Consider the following 12,031-nt stretch of genomic DNA (forward strand, 5'->3'; position numbering starts at 1 on the left):
AATTATCCTTGGATTCCGTAGATCCTTAAAGAGAAATAAAATGTCAATTTTGCTTATCCAAGGTCCTATATTTTAACCAATAATTATATTGATAAAGAATTAATTGGTTCAATTAATAAAATTTTTAATACAATCAATATTAAAAAAATTGAAAAGAAAAAATATTATATTTTTTAAATTTACACTATTCGGAGTGATTTTCCTTATCAAGATGCAGTAGTATGCTGAAGAAAATGAAAAAAAAAAGGAAATTAATATTAAGAATAATTTCCTCGTAAATGGTAAATTTCTGTGATTTAGTGTAATGTAATATTTCTAGGAAAGCAATTTATTTTTAAATTAAAATTTATTTTACATATTGTTAAAATGAATGCATTAAAAAGATGACACCTAGCACTGGCCAAAGAACAAAGAATAAGCAGGTGTCCTTACCTGGCCCGCCACTGATATGAACATGACTTGCAAAATTTTCAAACCCTGTCAAATGACAAAAAGACCCTCAACCCTATCCTAGCCGTTATAACCGTTTAGCGCTTTAACCTTCAGAAATTCACAATCCCTAATCTCGTCATTCAAAACAACACCCGAGGATATTTTCGTAAACGTACCTTCACACTCCGTCACTGTAGTTTTTGCTTGGCAGTCAGCACTTGGAAATCAAAATTAAATGAAAACAACACAAAACAAGAACTCAAGTTTAACACGTCCTCGCTCTCCTCACTCTCACTCGCTTGTTACAGTGTTCATGTGTGATTTTCTCTCTCCTAGGGTTAGGGTTTCTCTGGGTAGAATTGTATTGGATGATGGCGTCTTCTTCATCGGATCCTGGGTTGAAACACGAAGTGGGTAGTAGCAGTGGCTGTGGTGGCGGTGGTGAAAGTTCAGAGGCAGTGATAGCAAATGATCAGCTGTTACTTTACAGAGGATTAAAGAAAGCAAAGAAAGAGAGAGGCTGCACTGCTAAAGAACGCATCAGTAGGATGCCTCCTTGTACTGCTGGTAAACGCAGCTCCATTTATCGTGGAGTCACCAGGTCGGTTTTTAACATTCACTTGCTCTTTATATATGTCATTTTTTGGAATTATACATGTATGTTTAGAGGTAAGTGATTGCTTTGATGGGCTGGTGTATTTTTTGCTTTGTTTTTTGAAAGAGGTGTTTAATTGATGGGGGTTGTTGTGAAATTGGAACAGATATGCTTTGTTCGATTATATGGTTGGCAAGTTCATGAATTCGAAGACTTGGGTTCTTTGGTGGAGTTCATGAACGCTTTGTATGATAGAAGTGAACTGATTAGTTAGATGGGTTGTCTTATATGGAAAGGCTAATTTTGTTGACTATTCATGATTTCGTCTGATGTTATGTTTGATATAAACCTGATTGACTCAGAAGCCTGTTTGTGTAATGTTGCCTGGTTTTATAAGTGTTCATTACGGTGGTTGCAGAATTAAAGGAACCTTCACAAGGATGTCGAATGATTACTTATGAGATTAGCAAAAGCAGCGTGATTTTAAGCTTTTAAATAGGAAAAAAATGTAGAAACAAAGGATAAAAGGAGAAAGACTTGAGAGAACTACTCAGTGCCAACTGTATTAGGTCAGCTATGTTGTCTGCCAAATCTTGTTTGTGGATGATAAGGATGTTTGTGTCTGATTAATTTGGATCCCCTTTTCATCTCTGTTAGTCTTCAGCTGTTAGTTTTCTTTGATTAGAAACATCTGGCCATGTCATGGCAATTCAGCTGTGTGTTATTGTCGTACTTTCATTACACTAAGTACATATGTTAGAAATTGCTTATCTTCTTCAACTGCTGTTGATGTTAAAATTTGTAATCCTTTGAGACATTGAATAATGCTCTGGTTTCCATATTCATAAACATCAGACATAGATGGACTGGGCGTTATGAAGCTCACCTTTGGGATAAAAGTACATGGAATCAGAATCAGAATAAGAAGGGAAAGCAAGGTTCTTTCTCTCACTCCATGCACATTTGTTATAATATATGCCACTCGTTAATCTAACAGGTTTATCCTTTAAACTGATTCTGCTTTTTCCTCTTTAATTTGCATGGAATGCTTGGTGAATAATCACTACGACAGTGTACTTGGGTAAGTCATGGCTTGATATACTTATATTTTGAACTTTCTAATGCCTTTAGTATTCTATGCCAGGATATCAACTAATATATATTTACAGGAGCATATGACGATGAAGAGGCTGCAGCGAGAGCATATGATCTTGCTGCCTTAAAGTATTGGGGCCCTGGGACACTAATCAATTTTCCAGTGAGAGAACTATTCTTTGAACCTCTTCACTTTGCAGGAAAATAGGCAATCGTTATATCCGATATCTTCGCCCCTTGGCAAAACAAATGCATAATAGTTGTTTTTTCTTTTTTACTTTATTTTTGTATAGTTGATGGCATGAGAATTTCTTCTTTATTTCTTTTTAAATACCATCATTTATCAATAATGATTAACCGTTGGATTTTTACGAATATGGCGTTTTGGATTTCCTTCCTATCCAAAGAATATATAAGCCGGCTTAAATTCAATATATGGAAAAGGGATTTTTCTTATAACAATTAGCTGCCTTAAAAGGTTAAAAAAAAAAAAAAGGTGTGTTTGTTTTTTCATGGTATTTAAGGAAATAATTTATATTGCACTATGGAACTCCCATGTCCACCAATTCATGTTTGATTGTTTCTTGAAGGTTACTGATTATACAAGAGATCTTGAAGAGATGCAGAATGTCTCAAGAGAGGACTACCTTGCTTCTCTTCGAAGGTATGTACATGGTTTGAAATGTGTATGCATGGTCTGGACTATGTGCCCTGGTAGTAAAATTACACTGTTGCTTATACTAGATGTCCGTTGCAGAAAAAGCAGCGGTTTCTCGAGAGGAATCTCCAAATATCGTGGACTCTCCAGGTATCTTAGTAGCACAAATTAGACTTTTATTTGCCTAAGTTATACTAAGAATTACATAAAGTATTTGTCCATGTAGTAACTAAAGATGTTAATCTGAGCTTCTGTTTTGTTTTGGCTATTACAAAATAGTCGATGGGACTCCTCACTTGCTCGTATGGCTGGTTCAGAATACTTCAATAATGCACATTATGGTAAGCTCTGGTTATAGAACTTCGACTTCTAATCAAGATTGTTAAGTTATAAAATAAAATCCTCGTTGGTTAGATACTAGCTAGCCAAATTAATGGTTTAGCCTTTCCTTGTTCAAGTTTTTCCAGTTACTGACATTTGATGATTCTATCTCACTTACAGGTGCAGCTGATGATCCATCAACAGAAAGTGAATATTTAGGTGGCTTTTGCATTGACAGAAAAATTGATCTAACAAGCTACATCAAGTGGTGGGGGCCGAACAAAACTCGTCAAGCAGATTCTGCCAAGAAATCATTGGAAGAGGGAAAACATGCTTATGCCGAAGACATCAGTAGTGAACTCAAGAAATCAGAATGGGAGATCCGACCTACTGAACCATACCAGATGCCCCGTTTAGGCGTGTCTCCTGGTGGAAAGAAGCATAAAGGGTCTGCTGTATCAGCTTTGAGCATCCTGTCAAAATCAACTGCCTACAAGAACTTCCAAGAGAAAGCATTGAAAAAGCAAGACAGCAACACTGATAATGACGAAAATGAGAACAAAAATATTGTTAACAAAATGGACTATGGTAAGGCTGTTGAGAAATCAACGGGTCATGATGGTAGGAGTGAGAGACTTGGAGCTGCACTTGGAATGACTGGGGGATTGTCTCTTCAGCGAAATGCATTCCCATTAGCTCCTTTCTTGTCTGCACCACTTCTGACCAACTATAACACCATTGATCCCTTGGTAGACCCCATCCTGTGGTCATCTCTAGTTCCTGCTCTTCCTACTGGGCTACCTCGTAACTCAGAGGTTGGTATACTCACCATTAAATCATTACTTTCCTTCCAAGAAATATTTTAAGAGGTACTGCTGAACAATATAGCTTATTAATTACATAATTGCTTTGTAATATTTTCCTGCACAATCTATTTTTAAAAAATTTCTAAAAACTGGAATAATTTAAAACATTCCTGAATCAGTATGGAGAGGCCTTTTGGTGTAGAAATTAGAGAAGCGCTGTTAGATAACAATTTTCAATTAACTTCCCAGTGAAACTATAGCATTTTGTTCAACGCTTTTACCAGAGCAATATCATCGCAGGATCTCAAGCAAGCATCTTTTTAATAGATAAGAACCAAATGCTTTGTTTCTATACAGCAGGGACAGTAACTGAAAATGTTCCTCGGTTATCTGAAACAATTATCCTATTTCGCCATGAGTCTTGTGTGTTTATCAGTGGTGACGTACTGAAAAGTCTCATTCCTAATTCTAGTTTCTTCACAACACTTATGAAAAAAAATTAAATATTGCAATGCAGGTTACGAAGACTGAGAGCAGTTCAACATATACTTTCTTTCGGCCAGAGGAGTGAATTGATGGTGTACTTCCTTGTGTCCTATAATTTGGTGGAAAGGCATAACTCCTGTCTGGGAGGTTTTGGCACTCAACAGCGACAATATGTAGCAAAAGAAGGCAAAAAGTGCTTGAACAGCCCGTGCTTTATTTGGAATGAAACCTAATTTTGCTGGCTTGGCTATCATGGGGGCTTCGGAGACTAGTGCGGAGAACACATTAATCTGTAAATTTATAACCTATTATGTTGTATTTGAGGTTTTTAAACATAATTGTCAACAGCTGGTGTATGAGTTTCGATAATGTATCAAAAGGTTGGGTGAGTGCCTGAGTGGTTTTTCGTTTGAACTTAAAATACTTGCTGTTTCTTTTTCGTTAATATTCTGTGTAGAGAAATGACAAGATATTACCCTGAAACACTTTGTGCAGATGTTTTTCTTTATTTCATGTTTAAACATTGTATGCAAATAATAATAATAATAAGATTTTCCTATTGTGCTTTACAGGAATGATAATAGAATTGTTGTGGATTCTTAGATTTAAATATTTTAATCTCTACCATGATTTTAATTTGATGGTAAATAATTAATGAATCAATAATAAGCATTAGATAATATTTAGGCCACACATAAATTTAGGTTTATAGATAGATTTTTATTTTTAGTTAATTTATAAATATTTTCTAAATAACTAATGTTTATACATATAAGATCGAATCCTTAGTAATTAATAAAAGAGTTCATAGACCCACTGAATTTGAAGTAACATTCCTTATTATAATATCCTTTAATCTTGACTCTTTTTTGTTTTTGACTTTTTGTCGTTGTCTTGTGTTGCCTTTCTTTATGCGTATCCCATTTTCCATCCTCTCTTGAATAGATATGAATCAATTTAAATTTTAAATAGATTTAATATGTAAATTTGATAGGATTGAGAAAAAAGACCCAGGCCGACTCAGCCTAGGCCCGCGGCCTTGAAACTCAACCCATACATGGGCCCAAAACCACAAAACCCATACAGATTAAACCTGAATAAGAGCCTAGGGCCTTTAAATTTATAAATAAAAATAAATTAAATTTAAATAAAATATTAAATTAATTTTTTATTAGTATTTTTGATTTAGTATATTGTGTTACTAATATTTTGTGTATTAGACGATTGTTTATTTAGCATTTAAGTTGTTTGTTTCTTTCCACTTAAAAAGTCTAAAAAAACACTTTTATATTTGTGCCCTTACAAATTTTAAATATAAAATAAATAATAAATATTTCAAGGAACATAAATAAGATAGTATTTCATCATAACAGAAATCATGTTCAAATGGATATTACCCTTTAATATTCTAAATTAGAGAATGTTAAATAATTTTGATGTAGTTTATAATGTATTATATGAAAAATATTCAAAAAATTTGTAAAGATAATTAAAGATAAGTTGAAAATATAAAAAAGATAAAAAATAATAATAATAATCTGGTGCTATATTATCAATTATCATAAGTTATAGAGATGAATAATAATGCTAATTAGTAAGTTTAACTAAGTAATTATGAAAATATTTATTTAAATAGGGTTATTTTTTGTTAATATTTGTTTCTAGATTTTTGGACAATATTTTTTTCCATATGTCATTTAAATTTTTTAGATTGTTCAAGTGAGTACAACCCCTTAATATTCTAAATTGAAGAATGTAAATTACTTTTATTGTAGTTTATAATGTATTATGTGAAAAATATTCAAAAAATTAGTAAAGATAAATAATGTTAATTTGAACAATATAAAAAGATAAAAAAAATAATAATCTACTAATATGTTATCAATTATCATAAGTTATGGAGATGAATAATAATCTACTACTATAAATAACAGCTATAACAGCTTCTCGAACGTGCATTTCACACGCGTTCATAAGCAAAGCCAAAACGGCAATGAAATCGTGCCGTTTTGATCAAAATGTGATGTGATGGTCGGCTATCACATGTTAGGCACGTGACTTACTTAAAAGGCTTTGGATGACATTCTCGATAATATCGGTTTGGCTTTAAAGATCTTAGGACAACATGACATATAGAAAAAATGTCAGACATTGACTTGCTAGTCAGTTGGATTTGAGTTCTTATTCAGCACAAACCCTAAACCCCACTGAGTGTCACCTTCACCGCCAGTGGCGGTTAGTTGTTGGTGCTTAAATTTTACGCACCAAACTTCAACAATTACTTTTCACGGATAAACTTAATTATGACGCAACAAAATAATCAGTTTCCTAAACACTAAATTCAAATTAGAGACATCATCCAACGACTATTTATTTTCCCCGCATGCATCAAATGTATATAATTTATTCATTAAAATCATGATATCAATTATTTATTTAATAAATTATAAATATAAATCAATTATAGATTTTTTTAAAGTTAAGAATTAAATGAATTTAAAAAATTCAATTTCAAATTATTTGTGCCGGCCCAACCCACCAAAGCAACGCTTGTGCGTGCTCGTGCTCGTGTCCTGCTGTGCCTACTATGTGTTTTGCATCGTGTTGTATCGTGCCTAAATTGTTTTGCTTAGGGCCAGTTCGGCACACGTACCGTGCCCATTCGTACTGTGCCCACACGTGACATGTCATGGGCTATGCCATGCCTAAGAAAAAAAATCCAATAAGTTTTTTTTTTAATTTTTTAAGAGCGCATGCTAAGCTGTTGGTGTACTTTTTTTCAAATCTATGTACTTTTTCTTAGGTCTATGATGTTAGCCTATAGGGCTATAAATGTTGATTTTGATGATAACAAACCACATATTTTGGATAAATAAAGATTTACACATTGTGCTTTTATAACAAGAATATGATTTTTTTATGAAATTAGTTGTTTTTCAAGATGTGGACTAAAATGAAAGAGTTTTGCCATCTTTGATTTTAATAAATATTGTTTTGAATTTCATATTTGGACTTATTTGAAAATATTTAAATATTTTGGGCCACTCAATAATTTCACATATTTTGGGCTATATCATAATTTCATAAAGTTTTGTGATTAATAAAGCATTATTTAAAAATTCTGAAATTGGACTCATTTGTAAAATTTTCATAACGTTTTGGGTCATAATACAGTTATATAAAGTTTTGGGATAAAACTATAATTTTAGAAAATAGTTCACTGTAACAGTCACTGTAGCAAGTGGCTAACTGGATTTGACAAGCAGTAGACCGAATTTTGGGCAGTAGCTTACTGGAATGAAAGCGGCTATCCGGATTTCAAAAAGGTCATACCGGATATTCTAAAATTCAAATATTTACTGTAACGGTAACATAAAAGTGGCTAACGGATTCCGAAAACGGCAAGCCGGTTATCATCAGAAAACACATAATGGATAGTTTTTTTGCTCAAACTATATAAACTCAAATATAATTCATTTTCAAGTCCTCTTGCAAGCAAAAACAAAAAGCACAAAACATATATTGAGCTCTCATTTTCGCAAATCATTACACATTAAATCATTTTTGTTCTTCAACTTGTATGTCTACTCTTTAAGAGAGTTTTTGTTGAAATTTCATTTCCTCATCAAATTTGTAAGTGTTTAAGTGTGTGAGACACTTGAGTGAAGAGATTGGAAGATAATCTCTTTGTTGTAAAGATTCATTGACACCTTAGAAGTCAATTGTAAGCATTTGAAGCCTTGGAAGGCTTAGATAGTGAAATCCTCAAGCTTGGGTTGCTTGGAGGCGTGGACGTAGGCGGGGATTGCCGAACCACGTAAAAATCTTTGTGTTTGTTTTCTCTTCCCTTACTCATTTATTATTGTGCTTTCATTGAATTTATTGTTTTCGAATTTATTAAGGCATTAGATTGGATTGTTGTGTGGTTTGGTTAGAATAAGTTTTAAAATACCAATACACCCCCCTCTTAGGTTGCATAACTTGTATTTCATATGCCTTTATGCAAATTTAATAGAATAAAAAATTCAAAACTCAAGTCCATATTTAATAATAATAAACTAATAATAATAATAAAATATAATATTAATTACTAAATTTGACCTTATAATATTAGAATTTTTTTAATACTTAACAACAATAATAATAATATTTTTTTCTCATAGGTTAATTTAATTGCTAACTTGAACTTACATAGAGTTATAAATCATAATTTACAATAATAGTAATGCATATTTATAAAATCATGATATTGATAATTTTATTCATTAAAATCATTATATCAATTATTTATTTAATAAATTATAAATATAACTCAATTATAGATTTTTTAAACTAAGAATTAAATGAATTTAAAAATTCAATTTCAAATTATTTGTAAAATCATAAAATTTTAAGTTTACTTTCATTAAAAAAATAAAACGTGCTTATTGCGGGTTTTTTTTATCGTGTCATGCTTAGCCCATCTTTAATCATGCTGTGCTTTTAAGGCCCGCGTGCCTAAAATTCTAAGCCCGGCACGGCCCATGTGCGTGCCATGCCGTGCCGCGTGCCCCACCAAAACATGCTCGTGTCGTGCCGTGCCATGTGCCCCACCCAAACGTGCTCGTGTCGTGTCGTGCCATGTGCCGTCCGGCCCACTGGCCATCTCTAACTATATATATAATTGCCCCAACATAACATACACCGCCTTCACACACACAACACAATTGCAACACTACTTGATTGGCAAGCAACCGAGAGAGTTTTCAAGTCCTACGTTTTTCAGTTCCCAAATTCTTCTCTCATTCATCAACCAAAACCTACCCACCAAAAATCTTCTTAACCCATCTGATTCAATCTCGATTTTTGATTTCGTCGATCACTTTTTGTTTCCCAGAACACTAACACAATGCCTCCTCACGTTGGATTAAGATTTTATTCAATGGAACAGGAACTGTTGGAGTTCTATATCCTTTACCATTAGAGAAATGGCGACAGATCGTGATCTGGGAGCCTAGAGTAATTTCGATTGTTCATCTTCTTATATTGTTAAGGTATGATTTTCTAGATTACAAATTCTTATGTATTATATGAGATCGATCCTGAAAGTTTTTTGAGAAAAACTGATTTTTAACCAACAATTGGTATCAGAGCCATCTTATATTAATATATAAGAATTTCATATGAAATCAATCTTGATATTTATTAATTAGAGTAGCACAATTTATTTAGATATATATTATTTGTTTAATATATAAATAAACCATATTTCTAGTTCGTCTTAATTCATGGTTAGATTTTCTGTTGTATTTTTTCTTTGGATCTGTAACAAGAGGGGTGGTCTTTTGATCACTATGTTTCCCTCTTGATTTAGTTTACTGTTATAGAAATTTTATACGCCAAAATTGGCTTAGGAAATTTGTAAATCATTGGAGAATAATCACGGATCGATAGATCGAAGGAATCAAAGGCCGAAAATTTCAGCAGCAACCACCAACCCACCTCAACAAGCGCATGCGCAACAAGCAACTAGCAGTTGCAGCAGCAAATAACGTGGCTAGCAAACGCGAGCGAGGGATGGTTGCGTGCGAAAGCTACTGGTGGAAGGCATTATGAGTCATTTGGGAGCTTTCCGATGAGGTGGTGGTGGTTTAATCGGCGTCGGAGATGGGTGAACAGCGGCTAGGCTTTGTAGTGATAGTGGCTGGGGAAGAAAGGAAAGAAAAATATGGATTTTAGGGTTTTATAGTTTTTATCATTGAGGTCCATATAGTTCCGTAGTTTTTCTTTTAGGTTCATGTTTATGCATTTAAGTCTAAAAACAGTTTTGATCTTAATGAATCCTAGTTTTAGGTCTAATTGAAATTGGGTTTAATGGATTAAAATGCATAGATAAAATTTAACACATTAAATTTATTTTTGGTCCAAAAGTTTTATTTTAAAAAAATAGATTTTATTTATTTTCTTTCAAAATTAAAATTGGACCAATCATAAATTTAAAAGTCCAATTTCCCCTAGTCCTTTAACAAAGACAAGGCTATGGAAGATGGACATTGACAAGAAGCCCAATGAATATTAGCCTTAGGGTTAATGTATTTTTTCGTTTTAGGAAAGTCATGAATTAAGATTATTTAATTATTTATCAATATGTTATGTTTTAGATGATAACATGTCATGATAACATGTCATATATGTTAGCCTATATGGCTATAAATATTGATTTTGATGATAACAAACCACATGTATTTATTAAGTAAAGATTTATGAATTGTGCTTTTATAATAAGAAAATGATGTTATGGAATTAAAGCATTTTGAACTAAAATGAAAGTAATTTCAAAATCTTTGACAGTGTTTTAAATTTCGGATTTGGACCTATTTGAAACTATTTAAATATTTTTGGGTCATTCTATAATTTCACAAAGTTTGGGCGAAATCATAATTTCAGAAATTTTTGGGATTAACGAAGCATTACTTAGAAATTCTGAAATTGGACCTATTTGCAAAGTTTCATAACAATTTGGGCCATACTACAGTTTTATAAGGTTTTGGGGTCAAACTAAAAATTTAGGAAAAATTTCACTGTAGCAGGTTACTGTAGCGTCCGGCTTACTGGATATAAAAAGCAGAAAATCGGATATTGGGCAGAATGTATCCAGAACGAAAACGGCTTACCGGATTCCGAATCCGGCTTACCGGATTCCGAATCCGGCTTACCGGATTCCATAAACGGCAAATCGGATACGGCTGGAATGTGAGTAACGGCTAGTTTTTGAGCTCAAACTATAAGAACTCAAATCCAACTCATTTTGAAGCTCTCCAACAAGCAAAAACAAAAAGCACACGAGATATCTTGAGCCTTCAAACTTGCAAACTACAAACATTGAATCATTCATTGTTCTTCATTTTTGAATATCTACTCATTGAGTGAGTTTCATTGTAACTTTCATTTCTTCATTTCAATTGTAAGAATTTGAGTGTGTGAGACACTTGAGTGAAGAGATTGGGAGATAATTTCTTCGTTGTAAAGGTTTATTGACACCTCGAAGTCAATTGTAATCGGTTGAAGCCTCGGAAAGGCTTGGATAGTGAAATCCTCAAGCTTGGATTGCTTGGAGGCATGGACGTAGGCGGGGATTGCCGAACCACGTAAAAATCCGCGTATTTGTTTCTCTTCTCCCTTACTCTTTAATTATTGTGCCTTTATTAAACTTATTGCTTTCAATTTTTATTAAGTCATTAGATTGTTTGTTGTGTGGATTTGCTAGGATAATTTTTAAATTTTCAATTCACCCCCCCCCTCTTGGGTTGCACACTTATATTTCAATATAGAATAGGTAGTGTCACTCTATGTATAATGATACATGTCATTCATTAATTATAAATCTCATTATATTGTTTGAAATTTGCATATGCTTAATAATATTGGATATCATTTAGATAATATTATAAGAAGCATGCAATTAATAATATATAATTAATGTATGTTTTAAAAAAGAAAAACCAATTTTAAAAATATTGAGTGGGAGAGGGAAAATTCAAGATAATTTTTCCCATTGGCTCCATTGTTAGTTCAATAATAAAATTTTATATATACCTCGACTTTATGATACGGTGATGCTCCTTTCAGAGGGTATATATATTAAATATTTTATGTGAT

General features: G+C 32.8%; 1 protein-coding gene across 1 annotated transcript; it reads left to right on the top strand.

The window, feature by feature from the left end:
- The first annotated feature begins 670 nt into the window (after positions 1 to 670).
- LOC102624476 (AP2-like ethylene-responsive transcription factor At2g41710) lies at positions 671 to 4,876 on the top strand. Its single transcript, XM_006492864.4, has 9 exons — positions 671 to 1,033; positions 1,883 to 1,965; positions 2,100 to 2,108; positions 2,197 to 2,285; positions 2,713 to 2,786; positions 2,880 to 2,930; positions 3,060 to 3,121; positions 3,282 to 3,916; positions 4,425 to 4,876. Exons 1-9 carry the CDS (start codon positions 801 to 803, stop codon positions 4,476 to 4,478), a joined length of 1,290 nt encoding a protein of 429 aa, XP_006492927.2. The 5' UTR covers positions 671 to 800; the 3' UTR covers positions 4,479 to 4,876.
- Positions 4,877 to 12,031: the final 7,155 nt, after the last annotated feature.

Source organism: Citrus sinensis, chromosome 9 (assembly GCF_022201045.2).
Source record: "Citrus sinensis cultivar Valencia sweet orange chromosome 9, DVS_A1.0, whole genome shotgun sequence".
NCBI classification, from domain to species: domain Eukaryota; kingdom Viridiplantae; phylum Streptophyta; class Magnoliopsida; order Sapindales; family Rutaceae; genus Citrus; species Citrus sinensis.